At 40.9% G+C, this 23,454-nt stretch overlaps 1 protein-coding gene across 7 annotated transcripts in view; it reads left to right on the top strand.

The window, feature by feature from the left end:
- The window catches only part of SH3D19 (SH3 domain containing 19), an 86,835-nt gene that overhangs the window by 16,020 nt on the left and 47,361 nt on the right, over positions 1 to 23,454 (top strand). For 6 of the 7 annotated variants that reach the window (XM_055794625.1, XM_055794627.1, XM_055794623.1 and 3 more), the window contains exon 2: positions 2,013 to 2,052. In XM_055794625.1, the coding sequence (XP_055650600.1) occupies positions 2,013 to 2,052 (40 nt within the window). Of the gene's footprint in view, positions 1 to 1,134; positions 1,184 to 2,012; positions 2,053 to 23,454 lie in introns of all 7 variants that reach the window. The other variant, XM_055794630.1, reaches the window with a different exon arrangement.

The following is a 23,454-nucleotide window of genomic DNA, read 5'->3' as shown; positions in this document are numbered from 1 at the left end:
TTATTTGAATGGGTGCTTGTGCATAATGGCAAAACCAACATCTAGAATTGCAAAATTTAAGCGCTAAATTGAAAGATTCAACTCCTTGATTCTCTTGTTACGTTTGATACTAAATCAAATTTCAAAGATGAAGTTCACAATAACCTTAAACAGGTGCGGGTTTTATTTCGACTTTGAAATGCTAACTGTGTGCTTGTAGGATTGTATTTCCCTTTGGTCTTCTTAGTAAGACCAGTGTACATGTGGATGATGTGCTTTCACTAGGTTTAGCAGTAAATAAAATGTGTAAAAAACAAAGGTAATGTTTCCTGCTTCAACATTTCAATAAAATCAAAGGGGAAAGGGAATTGCTCTGATTTCCGGAATGAGCAGGTTGCAGCAGCGCAGCTGGGCTGTGGTGGATCTGCTGACTGGATGTGATCTGAGGGGGAGAGCTCTCAGACACTGTGTTTACATGTGCTCCAACTCTTTTTTTTTTTTTTTTTTTTTTTTTTTTTTTTTTTTTTTTTCTCACTAGTTTATTCACACAATCTCTTTAGAAGCAGGAAGGTTTTGTCTGAGTACTGTTAGATTGGTGCTATGTACATAACGGGGAACACTGATAACAAGCGACAGATGGCAAGCAGATTTCAGTAGGAAGTCCTGCCTTATTTTTTTCTGTGCTCACAGGTAAGGAGGTTACATGAACAAACGATAAAGATGGAAGGAGCCTTTGTGTGTTTGAACAACTGTTGCTGCAACTGGTTTGAGCTATACCATGCTGTTTCTAGCTAACAGAGTAGCACACGGTGCAATGAAATGGAGATTGCTGTGAGTCAGAAACACAATAAATTATACGCTCTGGCTATGACAGCTCAGTAGGAGCGCCTGTGGATGGAAAAAACATTAGATACTTTTTTGAGCACTGCTGACATGCTCTTGTTCTTCTGTACAAGACAAGTTCTTCAGTGAAGTGTTTACTAACACAGGAAAATAGCTTTCTGTTTAAAATACACACAGGTGGAATCGGAAGTAAAATTACTGTGGTCTTTGGTGATTATGTATAGCTGTAAGAATTTCTTTCTAATTGCATAGTGGATCTTTCTGTAATAAATGAATAAAAACACATCTAATTTTAGAATATATGTATTTTAGGAGGACACAAATCTCAACTGCTTCTTTCAGGTAGTTCCAAAGTCACACGGTAAGAGATACTCTGGACTTAAGAGTATAACCGCTAATATGTGAATTCTAATAACACAACACAGTGGATATTTTGTAATGCTTATATGATAATCTTAACTCTTAGGATAAATATTTTATACTTTCTTTGAATATCAGAGCTTTCAAAATTAAAAACTTTTAGAAATTTATCTGGAGATGGCTTTAGCAACTGATAAATTGTTCATCAAAAGAAGTTCACCTGAGTTGATAAGATAATACTGTGAAGATTTTTATTTGTGGGTCACTGTCATTAGTGCAAATAAGCTACTTGAAATACAAGATAAACAAAACCCTTTCTAAAAACACAGGAAGATTCAGTATCTAGAACACCCAGAAGTCGAAGAGTTAATGATGGGGCTGCACTGGATTCAGTGTATTTGCAGATGTTGCTGCAACCAACTGCTGATTTTTCTCCCATCCTGTCAGGGAACTCTGCCAGCCATGATTCATGGAATGATTTTTTTGCGCTGAGTAATCTGTGGTTTTTCTTTTTTCCTCTTCCTTCTCCCTTATTTTTACCCTAAACTAAAGTCCTATTCATTTCAGCTAGAGGGAGGGGAAAGTTCCACAGCATTAATACAAAACATTAAATACACTGTGTTTTGAGTAGAGCAATTTTAACAAACGTTAAATTTGCAGTAATTTTACTTGATCTTAGGTAGAGTAATTCAGTGCAGAAAAACTTTTATAACAGAACCAACTTTTGTTTTTGCTAGTCATACAGTGTCACATTTCTTTTAAGACTTCTGTACTAGTGTCGCTAAAGAACTTCCAACTTTTGTGCTGATACTATGCCTCCTTTCTCACAGATCGCTCTGAAAGAAATAAACCAGACTGCCGCTCTTCAGGGTAAGAACCATATTTCTATATTTATTCTTCCCTTCTTTTCCTTTTTTTCCTTATTTTTTTCCTTTTATGGGATGAACTAGGAAATTAGCCAGAAAACTAAAAATGCCATTCTTCTGCTTCTCTGTTTTGGTAATGAAATACCAAAATAACTGTGTTAAAGGTAGTTGGTTTATATTCCTCATGGGCAAAATTTTGCAAGGAATTAACAGGGGTTACTACACTGTAATTGTATGCGCTTAAAATCCAGGGGCTTGTTTATGTATCACGTACAGCATTGTTCGGTAAAACTGTGGTTTAAGATAAGAAGTCTTTTTGACTTTTATTTCTTTGGACTGTTTGCTTCTGTAGCAATATAATAATTCTTAGTTCATTAAAGAATAGCAATACTTTGTTATTTATTCCATTAAGTCTGATCCCATCATACCTAATGTTTCAAAACTGAGACAAAACATTTTGTGTTTATTTAGAATTTCCATCAGCAATTGCCATGAACTTCTAAGCCATTGATTTGCAAGGCCACATTTTCCCTTAAGCTTCTGAATATTCCATAGTTCTCCTTCTTATCGTCTCTTTCTATTTTGCCTTCTTTCCACACTCTCCCTCTCAGTTCTCCACCAGGGAATAGGATCTTGTCCATATCCTGTGCTAGATAATGGGATTTTAATGAAGTAAAATGATAGAGCAGACCAGCTAACACTGGCTTTCCCAGTCCTTTGTGAAAAGCCTTTTCACAGGATGCCCCTGGTGTCCAGCCTTCTGATATGACAGGACCTTTTCATTTGATTTTTACAGTCTGATTTTTTTTTTTTAATCACATTTTTACAGTACAGTGGGGTAGCTTTTATAGCTAGAAGAACAGAGGGAACTATAGCCTCTTCTTATAGCACAGCTGATGTCTTGTATCAGCCGTGTGACGTGATGGAGGAGAGGATGCTTTTCCCTTCCCTCTCATATCTGCAACAGCGCTATAGCTGTTTCCAGCATTGTGTTTAAGTTGCAGGGGAGTATTACCTTTGTCCTTGATTACTTATATCTATTTAAAGCATTGATCACTGTTTTCTTTTATAATTAAAACTACTTAACTTTTTTCTTAAAATGATGCAGTTACAGTCTACATGTTTGAACTTCTATTAGATCATGTTGTATTACAATGGTTTCAAATAAATCCAAGCCATTATCAAAAGGAAAGCTAACTTTATCAAAATGTTTAGTTTAAGGTTGAAACAGTTTCATCTGTGCCCCCTTCTTCTGGCTGGTCCTTCCCACCAGTACCTTTTTGCTCTGGAGTGTATTTTACAGGTTGAAATTTGGAACCAAAACCAAAATAAAACTTTAGATTTTTTTCATGAAATTGGGAATTCAAATGTGGACCCGCCCTGACAATAAAACACTGCCATATGTTGTCTGGGTTACAGTTTTCAAATTTTCAAGTGGAAAGTACAGAGAAATTAACAGTATAATATAGGTTGCTCATAATGTTGAGAAAAATGCAGCTTTTGGTAGTCTTTCATTCCTGTCAGTAGTTCATGTGCTTTCTAACCGGATCTTACATATCTTCTGCACCCTTCTCAGTTTTGTTGGCCATTGTGTCATGACAGAGCTGCTTTCCAGGATGAGCTATGAGGAAGAAAAGTCATTGTTTAAAGGGTAGCGTGGTTTTGTGCATGTCTGGCTGCTGCTTCTAGGCTAGAGCAGGAGCAGCCTCCTTACTTAGATGATGTACTTTGCTAATTGATACTGCTACACTCTTCGGTTCATCTCTAATTATAGTTGAAAGCATAATCCTGTGGTGACAAATTGCTGGGTGAGATTCTTATCTCCAGTCTGGGCATATCACATCTGGGAAGGGAGCTGCAGCCACGTGACCAGAGCCCCTTGCTGTAATAACTGAGGGAAAACTAAAGAAAGAAGTACGGAAGACTTAACTGAAGTGAAAGCACACTTCTCTTCTAACATGGGCAGCCCTTCAGAGCTGTTTGAGTTCTGCTGGGGACTGTTTTATGGCTTATGCCATTTTATGATGAGCTGCCACACCCATCACGCTGTCCTCTCTGGAGGTAGTTCATGACAAGGGAAGGAGAAAATGCAGTGGCTCAAAGGCATCTTGTCTCCTTTTTCCTTAGGCTGCATGTTCTGGTATGCATCTCTTAAAAATGTGACATACCATCCTTCTCATAACCTGAAGTGGAATAGAAATGACCCTGCATGTCTTTGTACTTGGACTCAAAGTCTAACAGCAGTAATTTCTGCACTAGGATTACTATAAAATAATGTACATATGTATATACATATATAAAATAATGGAGGTGGACATGGGGGTACTAGCTGACCAGATGAAGACATATGTAGTGAGCCTTAAGAAAGGTAGATATCCTAACATGAAATAGTGGGCGTAGATGTTTCCAAAAGAGAGCCAGAGAAGTATATTATTTCATACAAAGCCCTGGTGAGATCTTGCCTGGAAGTCTGTCCAGTCTAATCACAAATGTGGAACACTGGGATAAGAAGAGACAAAAAAGTGCCCAACCACCACCCACCTCCTCCTCAGGCTGTTTAAGGTTAAGTTTTAGTCTGGAATGTGAGCAGCTTAAAAAGATGACATGACAGTATTCCTCGTGATTGCAGGAGTCTCAAGCTTGTCCCTTCCAACATCATGATTTTAAATATTTCTGTGTCTGTGTATTTCTGCATCAGCTTGTGTTTGAGCCTTTGCAGTTTTAGGGATGAAGAGCTCATATACAATGAAACAGGAACAGTTTTAAAACTGAGCTCAGACATAATTCATTTGCAATAAGAAGCATATAAAAACTGTTCTAGATAGAACAATATATAAATGGTGTTTAATATAGTTCCTTTTATAAGATGATGCCATTTAGATATTGCAGGGTGAAACATTTATAGTGGTGTCGTGGTTTGACCCTGGCTGGCAACCAAGCACCACATAGCCACTCGCTCGCTCCCCCCCCACCCAGAGGGGTGGGGAGGAGAATCTCAAAGGAATGTAAAATTTAAGAGTTGAGATAAGAACAATTTAATAATTGAAACATAATAAAAATGAAAGAACAACAATAATAATAACAGTTACAGTGAAAGGCAGGGGGGGAAGGATAAAATCCAAAGGGAAGGGGAGAAAGCAAAACAAGTGATGCACAGTACAACTGCTCACCACCCACTGACCAATGCCCAGCCAGTCCCTGAGCAACGATCCCCAGGCCCCAGCTAACCCCCCAAGTTTATATACCAAGCATGACATCCCACTGTATGGAATATCCCTTTGGCCAGTTCAGATCAGCTGCCCTGGCTGTGTCCCCTTCCTATTTCTTGTGCCCCTCCAGCCCTCTCGCAGGGCCCAAGGAACTGAAAAGTCCTTGGCTTAGTATAAATATTACCTAGCAACAACTAAAAACATCAGTTCATTATCAACATTGTTCTCACATCAGAGCCAAAACACAGCACTGTACTAGCTACTAAGAAGAAAATTAACTCCATCACAGCTGAAACCAGGACAAGTGGTATCAGGAACTCTGACAAATATTCTGGTTTTCTTACTAGCTTATCAAATGTTTAGTATGGGAGAAATCCTACAGGAAGATGGAGTATTGTGGGTGGTAATACTGGGTTCTAACATGACACTAGGAAGAAATTTGGGGAGTGGATGAACCAAAGACCATAGGTAAGAAAGAAACAGATACTAGGTAATGCTTACAAAATCTGCATTGCTACACTGTCTTTTGCCTCTTCTGGCAATTAGCAACCATCTCTCATGCAGAAGAGTTTAGATTAAGTGAGGAGTAACAGAACAGGGCTTGTGGATATCCTTTTCATGTACCACTCTGAACTGACTTTTTTTTTTTTTTTAATGTTAGCACATTAGTAAGATCAAAACAATCTTCCCTGAATCCAAATAATACCTATTGCTAAGTGAAATTTTTGTCAAGAGACATTTAATTTCATGACCTAATGTTAACCATCCTTCAACTGTTTTATTTCAGACAGTATTAAAAATAGCCTGTACTGGCAACAGTGATCTGTATTTATCAATATTTCTTGGTTTTACTGTCAGGTCACACACTGTTGGTTCTGGTAGCTTCAGGTCATGCATTGCTGTAACACAGCACGATTCTACAATAGAAGTGGACCCTTTAGTCCTATGACTAAATGTTTTCAAACTGAAAATTGCCTAATAGTAATAGAATAGAAGGTTTCAGGCATCCACATTTTTGCAGTTAATCCCTGAGCTTGAGTAAAGCTTGTAGAAGGTACTGGATTAATTTCATTATGGTTTGGGGTTTTTTTCCCTTTGCGGTAAGGATTATGGATCAAAAACCCCTGCAACATGGTCTTGTAATGTGATATAATTCACTGTAGTTGCCTTTACCTTGGAAATAAGAGGATAAAGGTAGCTAGACACTGCAACAATTTATTGAGAGATTTAGTAGCATATCAATCACTTGAAGTCAAGTAAGAGATTTTGATTTTCTTAAAATCTAGGAGTCTACTGTGAAAGCTCACTCTCAAAGTGGGAAGGGGGAAGACATAACTGGTGCATTTCTAGAAATACCTTCTAGGTTTTACTGGCATATAATCTGCCTGCCGATTGTAATGTGCTAAAGTTCTTTTACAGCTGTTTGCTGCCTTTTGATTGAACTAAATTGGGCTTTTTTTATTTAAAATGCATCAAGTCAACAATACAAATAGAGACAACCCTTCTTTTGTTCCTTTATAAAGAAGCACTTGAAGTGACTGATGAAAGGGGCTACAGATCCCTTTAGTGATGATCTGGTAAATCAAGCTATCACTTTTATGAATGGCATTTTGTCTCTTACTTCAGTTTTAGGTCTTTTTATTTAGCAGAATTCCATTAGTGAAAGCTTCTCTGCATTTCTATTTTCTCTGCTATGTAATGTTGGTCCTGTGAAACTGTGTTTAGTAAATATTAAAGTAATGGTCTGATTACATCTTAAGAATGTGTTTTCCCAGATCATCTGTGAAGCCTGAACAACACCTTTTAATTAAGATCTTAAGCCTTTAGCATAACATGAAGGGAGTCTTAAGGCACAGGCCTGAGATCATAGTGGAATTGTCCTCACTTTATAGTTAAACCAATGTGCTTTTACAAATCAACATGCTTTTGAGGTCTTGAGAAAACAGACAGTAACAGGATTTTCTATGTTGTAACCATTACGGCCAGTCTGCAGTCAGTCATTTAATAATTCCAGCTTTGCATATCTGAAGGCAAATATGAGAGTCCTTCCTTCTGCTGCAGAAATCTTGCTAGCTGATAACCTCTGAAGCCTGGGGTTCTAATTTGAACCCTCTCACAAATTGCTGCTGACACTTGTGCACTTAACAGCTTTGCTTGTTTTGTCCTCAGGAGTAATTTCAGTGCTAACTTTGTAGGCCACCTAACAGACTTTGTGTATTTTAGGTAAATTTAAAATCCAGGGTACTTTATTGAAATTGGGCATTGAAAAGAGCAAGAGGTGCTCATGTAACTACATGAGTGCTACAGAAGACCTCCACTTCTCTGTTGTGCCTTAGTCAAATGGGTAGTGTAGACAGACTTCTGATGCTACAGCTGCTTCTGTACTGAGAAATCACAGAATGGTGGAAATGTTGGTGGGAGGGGACCTCCAGAAGGTCATGTAGTCAAACATCTTGCTCACAGTGGGAAGATGCTAACACTAGATCAGGCCAGTGATGTCTTTTTCTAGCCGAGTCTTGAAAACCTCCCGAGAGAGAGACTGAGCCCACTTATAGGCTGCTTGTTGGTTTTGTACTAACTCTATTGCCAAATGATAATGCTGTGGGAGAAAGTGTCAAAAGAATGGGCTGAAATCTAGTTCTTTAGTTCAAACACTGGACTAGTTAATACCCAGAAGAACCAGATTCATTCCTACAAGCATCCTGAAGTACAGTTTTTCATTATTGTCATTCAAAAGCCTTGTGTTGTCCACTGGCAATGTCTGCGTTACCTTACCAATACAGCTGTTCCACACAGGAAAATTTCAGGCTTTTGCCCATCCAGCCAGTGTTACAGGCTGTAATACAGATCCGAAGTTCGAGACTTCGAGCCTTGCTGACACTCCATCTGAAAAGGAAAGCTTGTGTGTAAGAAGAACAAAAGAATGTTGGGGGATTACTCTTGGTTTAGTTACATTCTTACTCTTTATATTTGGCTGTTACAATTTTTAAGGCTAAGGAGTAGTAGGTTACTCTTAGTCTAAGCATACTTCTAGGCTGTGAAAAGAGGAATGTCCTGCTTTTGTGCATTCCCAGTAGGTCAGAAGTTGATGTAATAAAAGTATCTAGTCCCCTAAAACCCTTAGGGTCCAGTTTCACGACTGCCCTAAGCTGAGCTAAGCCTGCGCTACTCCAGAAGGAAGGATCTCACTCCCTTCTTTGGGCTGTTATCAGTGCTTGTGCGGTTACTTGGATCAGAAGGCTGATCTCAAGGGAAAAAAACAGCTGGATCTCCACTTTACAGATGAAGCAAGTTCAGCAGAGGCGGGCAGAGTGATTTCTTGCAAATTGCACAATAAACCAATGGCAGAGCTAGAAGCAGGGGCTCAGTGTTATGACTTTTGTTGTTGATATCTAAAAAGCAGGATCATGTGGCTCCATTTTTTTCACTCTGCGAGCTAAATTTTGGGCTCAGTCATGCAGAGCGTGGTGCAATCTGACTGGTTAAGCATGGATTTAAACTGGTGAAACTTGAGATAGGAATCTGCTTATGTGTCTTTCTTTTGTTTATCATGTGTTTCTGGTCAGCAGCACATGCTGTGCATGTCAGAGATGTCCCTCCCAGGAGTAGAATAAGCTGGAGCAATTTGTCCAGCATATTTCTTTGACAGCTTCTTTACCACAATAAATCATTATGTTTCATTTATTCTTTGCAGTGTTAATTTTCCCTGCTCAGTTTATGCTTATCTGTAAATGAGAAACAAAATATCACAGGTAGAGCAGAGGAATAAATGGCAGATGGGTTCAGCTTAGTTGTTGGCAATTAGGGATTGTGTGGGTATCTAAAGCCTGTTGCTGTGGGTGTTTGTTTTAATGCTGCCAATTCATCACTGTTGTGTTGGGGATTTTTGGCTATTCATTTCACAGATAGCAGTAAAGAGTTATTGTGAAGGGCGCATCCTAGCCAGCCTTCCAGATTCCCTATTCCTAAACAGAGAAGAGGGATTTATTTTAATAAAAGAACGCTGTGTTCCTGGTTTCTGCAAAGGGAATTTTGAAGGACTGTTTGCTTTAGTGCCCTGAACAACTCCTTCCGTTGTCTGGACTGCTCTCCAGTGCTTATGCTAATTCATAATGGAAAATAATGCTGAGAATGGTTGTTGAAGGAATAAAAAGGTTCATCCTCCTTCTTCACTGAAAGAATTTCCGTGCTTCTTTGGGTATCCTGTGTACATGAGTAAGTTTCACTGTCCCATCACCTTTCAGAGAGTCCAGTAGAAGATACTGAGGACCAACCAAACACAAGGCCACTCTCCTTGTGCATTAGGAGAATTGTCTGAGGCATAAATAACCTTGATAGATCTTAGTTCTAAAAAGTGATTTCAGGAAGCACACAATTACACATCACAGTTTTGTTAATGATGGGCCTTTCTTTTAAAAGGTCATTTGGAGATTTCACTTTTCCCTTATAAAATGGTAATAATTCTCTTTAAAACAACCAGATGGCTTTGTCTTGTAACCCTGCTCTGAGATGGATGGAAGATGGGGGGAGGACTGGAATTGTCTGTTTATAAGTAACATGTGATGGACCAAATTAATTGGTCACGATTATAATTCGGCTTCTTTATGATTATTCTTTTTCCCCAAAAAATCCATTTCAGTGACAAAGAGCACATTAAATTCATCTGGTAGATGGGAAAGAGGGCTGGAAGAGAATTCTTTCCAAAGAAAAATTTGTAATAGTCTCAAAGAAAAGAGAGGAGGAGAAGCTGCTAAGGGAAGCCTGTGGGATATGTGTCCAGGCCGAGTGTGCAGACTCAGCAGGTTATAAACATCCAGCTCAGAAATAGTAGTAGTAGTTTGGTTCTCTCTAAAATAATTTCATCTTGATATGTTAAGAGTGCTAGAGCTGATACTTGAGCTTTGGTTTATTTCCATAAGGATTTTTGTAGGTTTCTGTCTAGGTTCAGGTCAGTATTTACATTTTTCTTCACCCCTGGAATTTGAGTGGGAGAGCTCAGTTTGAAGTTATACTGTGCTGGTTTCCATGGCCTCTTACTTTGATGTGCACAAGAGAGAAGAGATTGTTACTTCTTTCTTTCCTTTTTTTCCTCTCCTCTTTTACTGTACTGCTCACCTACTTTGTCATTTCACTGTAAGTTATTCTTTGGTGTCTGCAGATTATTGTAGTATCAGTAATCGGTTACCTTAAGTAGCATCTGATTTGGCAGGTTGAACATTGAAATGATTGATCAGGTACTCTTTCAATGCATGGTACAGTTGCATCCTCACTACATCATGGGGGGAAAATATTCTTAGTGAGGCCTGTCATATTGATAGTTTCTTCCTTCTTCCTGCATTTCTCTCTAATGCTTGCTGTGCACTTTGCTCAGCTGTACTTCAGGCTCTGATCGTGTCATTTGTGAGACATTGCATTTCTGGTTTTGCTACAAGATTTGTCTTTCCAAAAGCGGTATTTTGCTCAGTGCAGGTATCACCATTTGAATTTAGGCCTTGTTTACATATGGGATTTGTCCTAGTTTTGGCCATCTGTGACAAACCACAAGTTCAACTGAGCTAGTACTAGCCGGTAGTGTAGACAAGGATGAGCTGCTTTTGCATCTGTTTCCAGCTACTTCAGCTCCAGGAAGAAAACTAAGATTCAGTGGTACAAAAAGTCATGGTGCCTGTTCCCTCGGAGGCTGCAACCAACACAGGTCCTAGGCAGGTCCCTTGCTACAGAGGACTGACATTAGACCACACAACCCTAAATGTGGAAAGTATTCATGTAAGTATGGTCTTCATAAGTATGCGTAGCTGCATTTTAATCTTGAGAGAGTTGTTATGAGAGGTTTGTCATCTGTCCTGGTTATAGTGGACATTCCCATATCCTGACACTTGAGGCAAATGTTGACTTTCAATTAAAGAGAAGGTCCAAATCTAATCATAGTGTTCCAACCACAAACAATGATTACTTTGTTAAATCTCTCTTTTGATCTACAGCATAGTATCTAGTTCAAGCAGGAGTGCATCAGTGATCTCATGTTATATTAAGCAATATTTTTGCTTGGAACAAATGCTTAGTGGAAAGAAATAGCTTTGGGTTTACTATTACAATTCTTCTGTTCCATGTCACCTGGACTTCTGCTTCCCCGTCCCCTCCCACACCAGTATCTACTATTAATACAATATTATTTCAACAATCCTGATACCATTTTATGATTGGACCAGTTCAGGAAGTTTCCTTCCTTTCCCAAGGACACATTTTCTTTTGGCCAACTGCTTTTAAGACCGTTGTGTTGTTTTATTACCTTGTTTCCACTGCCCCTTCAAAAATACTAGGTCCATGAGCAGCTAAAAACGTGTAGTGCTCCTGATGGGTAAAGGCTGGACAGCTAGAAAGGAAGAAGACAGTATCATGGGACAAGTGCAGCAACGACAGCTGCAGGAGGGGCTTTCTCACCACACCTTAGTGGTGTAGAGGACAGAAGATTATTTGCATTACTGCCCAATCTACTTCCTTCTGAGGTCCTTGATAAGGAAATGTGTTCTGTTAAATGAACGTTTTACACTGTGAACAGACTACCAGTGCTTTCTGTTAATAGCAGCATATTTTTTTACATCTAGGACAGATCTGAAATGATGACACAGTTCTCTGTATTTCTTTTAATTACAATTCCCATACTGTCTTTTATAGGTTTTTAAAATCATGTCTGTTAGTATTTGAATTGACAAAACGCACTTCTTACTGCAGTAACTGCCTTGCTGCACATGCTAAACAGGTATTTTGCTTAGTGTAATACAGATATACTTGAATGGCAATATAAAGCAAAATCATTAAAGTTCTTGGAGGGTATAAAATACAAATTGCCAAAATTATTTTCATGTTAAAAAATAATCAGAATTTTCAAATGTTTTTAAAGAGTAAAAACCCAAGATTTGCCCTTTTATCTTAAGAATCACAGAATTGTTTAGGTTGGAAAAAACATTTAAGATAAAGTCCAACCATTAACCTAGTGCTGCCAAATTCAGCACTAAACCATGTCCCTAGGCGTCACATCTACGTGTCTTTTAAATAACTTCAGGGATGGTGACTCCACCACTTCCCTGGGCAACCCGTTTCAGTGTTTGACAACCCTTTCAGTGAATGATTTTTTCCTTATATCTGATCTAAACGTCCCTTGACACAATTTGAGGCCATTTCCTCTTGTCCTGTCACTAGTCATCTGGGAGAAGAGACCTACCCCCACCTGCCTGCAACCTCCTTTCAGGCAGCTGTAGAGAGCAATAAGGGCTCCCTTGAGCCTCCTTTTCTGCAGGCTAAACAACCTCAGTTCCCTCAGCCGCTCTTCATAGGACTTTTGCTCTAGACCCTTCACCAACTTCATTGTTTTTCTCTGGACGCCCTCCAGCACCTCAATGTCTTTCTTGCAGTGGGGGGCCCAAAAGTGCATTCTAGGTGCAGTCTCAGCACCTAGAGTGCTTGGCACCTCAGCAGTGCCAAGTACAGGGGGACAGTCACTTCCCTAGTCCTGCTGGCCACACTATTTCTGATACAAGCCAGGATGCTCTTGGCTTTCTTGGCCACCTGGGCACACCACTGGCACATACTCAGCCTGCTGTCAACCAGCATCCCCAAGTCCTTTCCCACTGGGCAGCTTTCGAGCCACTTTGCCTCAGACCTGTAATGTTGCATGGGGGTGTCATGATGCAGGTGCAGGACCTGGCACTTCTTGTTGAACCTCACACCAGCTGGCCTCAGCCCATCATTCCAGCCTGTCCAGATCCCTCTGTAGAGCTTTTCTATCCTCAAACAGATCAACACACCTGTCCAACTTGGTGTCGTTTGCAAACTTACCGAGAGCCCACTCAATCCCCTCATCCAGATCATTGATAAAGATATTAAACAGAACTGGCCCCAGTACTGAGCCCTGGGGAGCGCCACTTGTGACTGGCTACCAACTGGATGTAACTCCATTCATCAGTACTGTTTGGGTTTGGCCATCTAGCCAGTTTTTTACCCAGCGAGCAGTACACCTGTTCAGGCCATGAGCAGTCAGTTTCTCCAGGAGAATGCTGTGGGAAATGATGTCAAAGGCTTTACTAAAGGCTAGGCAGACAACATCCACAGCCTTTCCCTCATCCACCAAGTGGGCCACCTTGTCATAGAAGGAGATGAGGCCAGTCAAGCAGGACCTGCCTTTCATAAACCCATGCTGACTGGGCCTGGTTGCCTGGTTGTCCTGAATGTGCTGTGTGGTGGCACTCAAGATTTATCTGCTCCGTAACCTTCCCAGCACCAAGGTCAGTGACAAGCTTGTAGTTCCCCAGATCCTCCTTTCAGCCCTTCTTCTAGGTGGCATCACATTTCCTAATTTCCAGTCAACTGGGACTTCCCCAGTTAGTGAGCACTGCTGATAAACAATTGAAAGTGGCTTGCTGAGTACTTCCACCAGCTCCTTCAAGTGCCCATGGCTGGATTCCATCCAGCCCCATAGGCTTGTGTGTGTCAAAATGGTGTAGCAGGTTGCTGACAATTTCCCCTTGGATTATTTTGCTTTCATTCTGCTTGCCATCCCTGTCTTGCGGCTCAGGGTGCTGGGTACTTCAAGAACAAATGGTCTTACTATTAAAGACTGAGGAAAAGAAGGCATTAAGTACCTCAGCCTTTCCCTTTCCCACTGTGTTTCCCCTCACATCCAATAAAGGATGGAGGTTCTCCTAAGCCCTTCTTTTGTTGTTAATGTATTTATAGAAACATTTTTAATTGTCTTTTATGGCAGTAGCCAGATTAATTTCTGGTTGGGCTTTGGCCCTTCTAATTTTTTCCCTGCGTAACCTCACAGTGTCCTTGTGGTCCTCCTGAGTTGTCTGCCCCTTTTTCCAGAGGTCATAAACTCTCCTTTTTTTTTTTTCTGAGCTCCAGACAAAGCTCACTGTTCAGCCAGGCTGGTCTTCCCACCATTTCATCTTTTGGCACATGAGGACAGCCTGCTCCTGCACCTTTTAAGATTGCCTTCTTGATGAATGTCCAGCCTTCCTGGACCCCTTGGCCCTTCAGGACTGTCTCCCAAAGGACTTTGTCAATCAAGCCCCTAAACAGGCCAAAGTCTGCCCTCCACAACTCTGAGGCAGCAATTTGCTGACCCCCTTTCTTCATTCTTCAAGAATTGGAACTCTATCATTTCATGATCACTTTGTGGAGCAGACCAAAAGTCCACATATTCCACTATTCTTATTCTGTCGTTGCTAGTGTCTGAAGTAGAAGCCTAAGGAAGCAGATAAAGAAGAAAAGCATGCATTGGAAAGCATCCATGCATTCTGTCAGCATCCAGATCTGTGTGGCTCGGGGCCCTTCAGAGGGATGATGTTTGTTTTTAATAGCCCTCAATGGGTTTTCTCCAGGGTTTTTTAAAATTCATATACACTTTCAGCACCCACAATGTTTGTGGCAAGCAGTGCCACAGCTTAACCTCATGTTGCATACTGAAAAGTCTCTGACTCTTTCAAACTTGGTGTTTGCTAGTTTTATATAATGGTTTCTAGGTCCTGTAATGTAAGAGAGTGAGCTGTCATTCCCTATAGCTTTGCTGCTTCTTGAGAAATTTAAAATGCCGTTGTCCTGGTTTAAATAGATTGCGTTAATCAATTAGGTAGTTTTAAGGAAAAGGTCACTATTACTTTTGGAGGCCCAGAGGCACGTTAGCAAGGGGAGAGGGAGATCAGGTTTTTGGCTGATTTGAGAAAAAGGACAGGAACAATTTACTGCCTTTGGAGTTAAGGGCTTCGCTGAGAGTGGAGGTTAGAGAAGTTACCTGTTAAGTTACCTGCATCCAGAGCCTTTAAGTTGGAGTGGAGGTTTTTTTAATTATTATTTTCTAAGCCTGTCTTTGTAAAGATTTGAGATCAAAAGGTCAGAGTTGAGGTGGTTGTTATGAGAGAAGGGTAATAACTCCACTGGTCCCTGATTTTTCTGTTCTTTCAGTTGCCTGAGTAAGCTGAACCTGATACTTTGTGGGTCTTTAATTTCCTCTGCCTAATTTACCTGATGACATGTGGTGCATTGATTGAAGTGCATGGAGGAGCATGTGAAAGAGCTATGTGTTTGGGGGATTCTTATTAGCTCAGGAAGGGCATTGATTTTCATGGCTGTGAAATGTTTTGGCAAGGTATTTCTTAAGACTGTTGTTCTGGTAAGGTCTTGTTCAATCTGTTCTACAAGGTATTTGTTTCTGAAGCTAAATTTAGTTGAGTGGTGAAAGGTGGTGATAGTGATTATTTCTTCCAAGCTATAACCATCCATTAGAGGCTGCGGTATTTACTGATTTGCTATATAATTTGAGGGCCATGACGTTGTAAGACAGCTAGGGTATATGATTGGTGGTGGAGGAAGTTCCCCTTGTCTTGTAGTACATTTGCATGGTGACTTGCTCAAAGATGAGCTCTGTTTCACTGGAGAAGTGTCCCCATCAGTTAAAGGCCTTCTCTAAATTGTTCAGGTAGGGGTTTGAGTGCTTTTACAGCAGATTCAGCACTGTGCCTGCCTATCAGGGTTTTGCAGTGTATTTGGGATAGATGCAGGTTTTGTAGGCGTAGGTGTGATTTTAAAAATCTGTTTGGCTCTGATGGTTGATGCTTCTGTTTCACCCTTGGAAGGGAATTCAAGTATGTAAAAACTTGGCTGTTTTTACCCAGTGTGGGCTAACAAAGATACTACCTTTACCTATACACTGTAATTTACCTACATCAGTGTAGAATCAGAATTACAGGATTTGAAAAATCATCTTTGATGCATATCTCTTGGGAATGGTTGACCTTAATCTCAGGGTTGCTGGATCTCTGTGAATGAATAAAAAGGACTGCAGTTTAAGGTCATATTTAAACTTGGAGGTAAACATTGTAGATCTAAAGGTGTGTGAATGTATCATTTGTTTTATGTAGTGCAAGTTTCTGATTAATTGCGTTCTGTATTTTGTAACCAAAAGCTGTCACTATCTGTGCTATAGAAGAAAAGGAAGCGTTTCAGTGTTTTTGGAGGAAGGGCAAGGAAAGAGTGCATAGGCAAACATGCCATTTCTCTGACTAAGCTGCATGCAGGGCACTTTCTGGAAAGACAGGTCTGGTGAAGGTGTGGTTATGAGATTTTCTTTTACAATTTCTGTGCACTGTGCTTTCTGTAAGGGCCACTGTTACAAGTCCATGGACCTCATGTATTGTAGGGTGTAACTGGGTGAGTCAGCAGTTCATTGGAACAAGATGCGATCACGCATGAAGTTTTACTTTTGTGAGGCTTTAACATGGGAGGGTTGAAAATGAGTGTTTCTGCTGCTTGTTAAGTGATTTATTTTATTTATAAATGTAAATGGCTAGTTAGAAGCCAGTATGTCTCTTTAGATGGATGATCTTGTAGTATTCTTACACACAGTTTTTGGCTGTTAGTTCACATTTACAGTGTGGAAGGTTTTGGGTTTGGGTTTTTTTTCTTGTTTTCAAGTTTTAAGACTTCACTATATTTGATGCATTTGTATTAATGCATCTGTCTTATAGACTGTCTCTTCACAACAAATGTCTTTGCTCTCAACATGTATCTATAATTAAAATAACGAGGAAATTTCTTTTGTTTCCTCACACAACTAAAGCTTAAACTCCAGCACATTTCAGCTACTTATTTCAGGCTACCCAGATGGACTACAAAGAAGCTGAATTAGGCTAAAGGAGTGTGGAAATCCTATGGGATGGCACTTGTCAAGGAGCTCAGCATTGGCTGTTGTACTTTAAAATTCTCCAAGATGGTCAGGTGATTTTTTGGCACTGAGGTCACGCCAGCATCGAACACGTCTTGTAATCCCTTCTGTGGCTTAGGTTGAATTTTACATTTTGGATGCTTCTCAGGCAGCTGGTTTTTGTATTACAGATTTTTGTGCTGTTCATCTCTGGTTAGGCAGGATCCAGATACTATCTTAACTGCTAAATGTAGAAGCTGTTTGGTACTGTCCTTTGGAAGTAAGACTCAATTATCCATCTGGGGGGGGCCTTAAGATGTCTCGAGATTCCCCAGGTACTCCTTCCTCATACATACACTAGTTTCCTCTGCAAAGGATGCACAATAGTTGAAACAAATGGGCCTGTATTTTACAGATTATTTTTACACAGGAAACAAAAAGATCTAGGCAAAATACACCTTGTTTCCTCGGTTTGATTACTGCTCTGAAGTCTTTGAAGTCTCTAAGCTTGCAAGCACCTGAGCATTCTTCTCTGGATTCCTCACCTCTAGCTTGTTTGTCCTCTGGGTCCTGCTGAGTGCTTGCCCTTGCAGTCAACACCGTTTAGTTCCTGCTTGTTCCTCTCTGGAACTGTGCTCCGTTGTGTTTCTATTCGTAAGCTTCTCAGCCTCTACGTTTTCAAAAGGCCAGATGGAGTACACCCATTTTTTGTCCTTAGTTTGGGTGATTCCTCTGCCATCCCATATTCTTTGCTCTTTGCTGATCTGCAGGTAACTGGTTTAGTAGGGATTTAAGATATTTATTTTTGTAAAGCAAGTGTTATCTGTTTTGTTAGTAATCATTATTAATGCTTCTAGTCATATGAGAACATTTACACTTTCCCCTTTACAAAATTTTGAAGATAACCTTAACACTATATTTATGTGCTCTATGAAGTATACAGACTACATGAAGAAAATCTAATATCCATACTTTTATAACAATTAAAGCCCTGTAAAGTTATCTGGAGTTCTGTGGATTCAGATCTACAGGTCTTCTTTATGCCTTTGTCCTGCTCGTCCTTCATGATTAAACCAGATTTTATTCATCTGTGATTTCAGTTACAAAGGTTCTGGAGCTCATTCAACCACCAGATTGTGTTTGATGTACAGAGAGGCATGAAGCAAGCAGAATGTCCTGTCAGTGGCTACAGAGGGCTTTGATTTACTGACTGAAGTGCTGCTGCAAATAATTGAACTGAAGAACCATTCTTCAGAAATCAAGCTTTGTTCCGTATTGTTTAACTGTAGAAGTAGGGCACTGTCATCTTTCCCCCTTTGCAAATGCAGAAACTACCTAGACTTTAATGGTAAATAGTTTCCATCAGAAGAAGCTGCAGTTTACAGCTAAGTTGTTTTATCTGAAAGAGCTGGTTCTTCCCTTCAGTTTTTTAACCCTTACTTTTGTGTCTGAATATGTTGCTGGCCAGGTCCAAATATCCTGTCACTATCACTGTAACAATTCAGTGACACCTGCATTTACATTTACAGTGCTACATTGCTATTAGACTATTATTAGAATTATAGGTGCTTTCCACTGCTAGAAATATTTACTACCAAGCTTAAATTGTCATTAAAGCATGAATACTATTTCATACTATCAGGCTTACCGCCACAGTGAGTAAAAATACGTTAATAGATGGCATGAAGGAAGATCTCAGTTGTTACAGGAGGGCCAAATTCTTCAATAAGCAGAGCCCTCCATTCTTGTGACGTACATTTTACTGGGAGCTGGAATCAGTCAATAGACGATGAAGACTGGAAATAACTTGAATCATGAAGATTTGCCTTTCTGGAATGGGTGTGTGCATATAGTCATCTTCAAGGGCAAGGTGCAGTTCAGCTCAGGTTGTTTGAAAGAAAATGCTAGGGGAAATCTAGCTAGCATGTCTGTAGCTCTGAATCAGGAAGGATTTAATTCAGGGTACACATGAGCTGAGTGACTCATTCACAAAAAGATTTGGAGGTGTTTCAGCTTCAAGATCTAAGCTAGACATTATTAAGTGTGGAAGCTGTTGCAACCTCATGACTTCTAGTTTGCTGTGAGAATCAGTGTGTGAAATGTTATCATCCGCTGCCATGATCTGCTTTGACTTCCTGCTTGTGTTCTGCCATAAAATTGAAGGTTCAGTTGCTAAAGCATGATCCCCAACTATGACAGCGACAGGCACATGAATATGTAATAAGTGGTTGAAGAAACAGCTAGAAAGCAATTCCTGAAAGGATTTCCCTATGCTGATCAATGTGAGCTGTTTTAATTAGCTAAGCAGCTGGATTTTAGCTGCTTCTTAACTACATCCTTGCTTGTCCAGACGGTGGGAAGTTGCAGTTGCGGCATTCGTTAAGTGATGCAGGAGCAGACTTGCTTTGCATAGCGATGAGGACTGAATTGTCACTGGACTTAATTACTGGTTCAGGATTACTAGGTTTTGGGGCTGGACCCAAAAGAGAAGTAAAGTTGTACCAGGGTGAGTCTGATTTCCTAGATGACCAGATCTGTACTATTGAGGATGTGATTTATTAGGTGACTAGATGTTCATTAGCCTCCTGTCCCCACAGGGCCATGACAATACCCCATGATTTAGCAGAGAATGTGAGAGGGCATCTTCATTTTATGGAGAAGCCACTGTGCTGCCAGGAGGCTGCCAGCTGCTTTTTTCTGGTGCTTTGATCTCCCAGTGAGCCAGTCTGGATGACCAGTACTAACAGGAAAAAAAAGTGTGGATCAACTGATACTGAAAGGTGAGAAGAACAGTTGACCTGAGGCGTAGCCAGCATTTGGTGATTTGCTGTCAGATTAGCTGCAGAGTCACAGATTTAGGGTTTGGTTTTGTGAGTAGAGGCTGAGCTGCTTACCCCAGGGACTGCTGTTGGCCTCCCCTGCTGTCTGCTCCCCCTGCTCCTCTGGTGTCACCCTGGCGTTCGTGTGGCTCTGCAGCCAGCTGGAGTTGTCAGCCTGTCTGGCTGGAAACTAATCAGGCTGTTTGGGATGGGATTGTGTGGTGTTAGCAAAATCACTGGCTGATCTAGCAGACTTGTGACCATGTCGGCACCGATACAAGAGAGCCGGTGGAAATGGTAAGCATGGGGAAGGCAGGACTACTGGCTGCACAGTGTCCGCTTCTCTTACACTAACGTGGAAACTGCACCTGGAGTCTGCATGTCATGTAGCCTAATTTACTCGTATCAGTTGGAGGACTGGGAGTCCTCTCCAATGGAGGCATTGAAGAGGCTGATCACTGGTGGATACGTTTTCAGTTTAGATTCGCTTAATCCACAGGATTAATACAGTTATGTTTTCTGCATCTACATCATGAAGATGGGGTAGTTGTGACTCCTCTGTCCTGACTGTGGGCACTTTTTGGTCAAACTAGTAGGTCTGTCTTTGGCCTGCTGTTGGGGTGGTGGTAAATCTGATCTTTTGCACCACCCTTAATTTAACTATAAAATTACTAAGTCTTTCTGTGACTCAGTCTGGTGAAATCATTTAGGTGGTATTTTAAACATTTTGTGTTTGGAGTAATGTATTCTAATAAGTTTTTAAAACGTTAAGCTGTAGTACACTGGCTGTTATGGCATGACTTTTAAAGTAACTGAGAGGAATATATGATGCCTTTTATTAAACCAGTGTTTTGCCTTACAGTAATTTAAAAGTCAGCTATTTAAAAATTCTTGGCTCACGTTCCAAGTAGTCATAAGACATAAAAAATAACAACCTTTAAACTTTTTTTTTTACTCTGTGTGTGTGAGAGAGACAGGGTTGCTACCCATCACAATTAAAAATATGTTAAAAAGCTTTTACACAGGAGTGTGAACCTAAGGACTGATACTTGAAGAAAAGCTCATATAAGATGATATGAAGGATAAATTTTGAGACTTTGCAGCAGATGTTTCAGTGTATTCATTCTTTTAGAACAAGTGATCATTCTTTTTCAACCCCTCACCCCTCCTCCGGCTTTTGCATATGTCTGGAATGATGTATGAAAGAAGTACAGTCAGTTTTCCTGTAGAATATTGTCAGCTTAGGTAACAAAACCAAAGGTCCTGGTTCTGGTAAAAGAAGCAGGCATTGTGGAGGATTGCTCAATTCTTGCAGAGGATCCCATGCAAGCCAACAGGAGACCGGTGGAAGTGGATGAAGGAGAGATGCTGAGACAGGACTGTAGCTTGGGATGTCTTTTGTATCCTAAGCAGTACCACAGCCCGTAGGGCAGAAGACAGTCGATGGCCTGGGGAGACATACGCCCCCACACCCACCCTAAATAGCTATGGGTGTGCTCACAGGCAGGAGGGAGCAGTCACAAGCCAGTACTGTCCGTGCTCTCCAGACACAGATAAAGGCCAGCACTCCTCTGCCTGTTTCTGATCAGCAGCAGAGCTGGCTCATGGTCAGCCAACTGGTGGAGACATGTCTGTAAGGTGCCCTCAGCTGGGCTGGAGCCGCTGCTGCTCCTGAAACAGCTAGAAGACATATGGGTGAAAAGGTAGCCTGGAACCTCCTGGCCTCTTTGCACAGCTGATGTGTGACTTGAGTGCTGTCCTGCTCTGGGCACACTCAAATCCCTGCCTGCTTGCTTGGAGGTGCCTGGGTGATTTGAGCTTTATTCCACTTGAAGGACATCTCCTCTCCTATGCTGTGGAAGGCCTGTTCAGGTGACTGATGATAACTTGCATAGTCGCTCTGTTGGGTCAGGAGTCACCCCGCAGGAGTGAGCCTTTAAGAAATACTGTAGCTACACTGAAGTGGCATTTGAAGAGAGGCACTGATCCATGCAAGTTGAAGTGTGGGTGCAAAGCCCCTAATGAGGGAGAGACCATGGTTTAAGTAAGTACAGTTACTCCACTAAACAGTTTACAGCTCTATGCCCAGTCTAGTTTGTGGCAATTTTATTTCCCCAATACACAGACCTAAAATAGGCTTTTGAAGCATTTTCCTGAAGTGTTTATATTTAGAAAACCTGTCCTTGAAACTCAGAAAAAAGCCTGCCAGAAAGAGTGAGTAGGTGTTTAAACAACTTCAAACACACCACTCCAGGTTCTTTATCTTTCAGAAATGGTGACCCATGGGACCCTTTTCATATTACTGCTGACTTAAGTACCCAGCTGCTTTCAGCACAGCATGTACAGCAGCTTACAGATCCCCTCTGAACCTATTGAGTAGGTATGTTTGAGTGCACAGAGGTCCTGACAGAGGTGGGTTAGTACCCCCTTTTGAAGGGCTGTTCCCCCTTTTGAGGTGAAGCTCAACAAAGCTGCTGCCTTGGCTGGAAACAAAGCAGAGTTTGTGCTTTAAATTAACAGTGGGTGAGGTCTAGGATAGATGTGCAGATGTCAGAGGAGCTGCTCTTGTCCACTCCTGTATGCTAAATCGTGTGTGGGATGGATGAATAGTTTGCATCTTCACTTAGTCCATATTAGGTGTGGCTGGGGTGGTGTTGGATCTAATGTTTATCAGAGTCTTTAACATTTTGAAACTTCCTGCTGTCTGCACTGATTTCTTCCAACAACATGAATTAGGATTTTGCTTATGTACATTGCAGGGTGATGCGGGAGCTGCTGCCCTCCACACCCAGGGGCTAGCTATTGTCACACTGTCACCTCAGGTGTTCAGATGTAACTGTCAGGGAAGTCTCAATGAGACCAGGATCAGAGGTCCCACATGGATTAAACTTCTTCCCTCTTCCTTTTTCCTCAACACGTGTGTTTGCAGGGATTTTGTGTGTGCTCTGGCTCATTGCTGTGCTTTGTGGACAGGAGAGGGAGGTGGGAAAGAGGCAGGGACTCCATACAGTAGAGCAATTGCTGCAGCTCCTACTTCATCAAGTAGGAGAATTAAACTCAGTTTGGTTGTCTTAGTTATTTGGATAGCCTTAGAGAAAACGTGTCATTAACTGTGGAGCAGAGAAGGATATTAATAACCTTATCACTTCTGTCTTCGTAAGACAGGACAAGAGACCAGAAATTGTTGCTTGTAGAACAGGGAGGGATTAGCTCAGCATAAGGTATGGGCAGAATCACCAGCTTCCCCAAGAACAGCATCTTATTTAAATTAGTGGGTTTAGTGCACAGCATTATGGAATGTGCAGTCCTTTACAGGGCTTAATAGGGAAAAAAACATTCTATGTCTACTCCTGTTTCCATGTTTTTAAAGGGCTTAAATAACTGTAACCTAAATGTGAATCAGACTCTCCTGGGGAGAGTTTTGCCAAAAGGTTGTTGATGGCTGACCTGTTAATGGAAAGTGGAAAAGAAGAACCATCTGCTAACAGCTTGTTCTGCGTGTGAGCTCATAAATTTTCTAACAGAACCATGTTATCCTGGGTTCTAAATTACACGGATAGTTGCGTACTTGAACTGCCTTGCTCTTGATATATCCATCCTTCAACTTCACTAGGCTGGTTTCATGAAAGGTTTTGCTTCTTTGTTCTTTGCATTTTGATTTTAAAATCCATGGGTCA

Source organism: Falco peregrinus, chromosome 2, assembly GCF_023634155.1.
Source record: "Falco peregrinus isolate bFalPer1 chromosome 2, bFalPer1.pri, whole genome shotgun sequence".
Lineage (NCBI taxonomy): Eukaryota > Metazoa > Chordata > Aves > Falconiformes > Falconidae > Falco > Falco peregrinus.
Note: the sequence above shows the minus strand (reverse complement) of the source record. Positions and strands in the feature narration are given on the sequence as shown.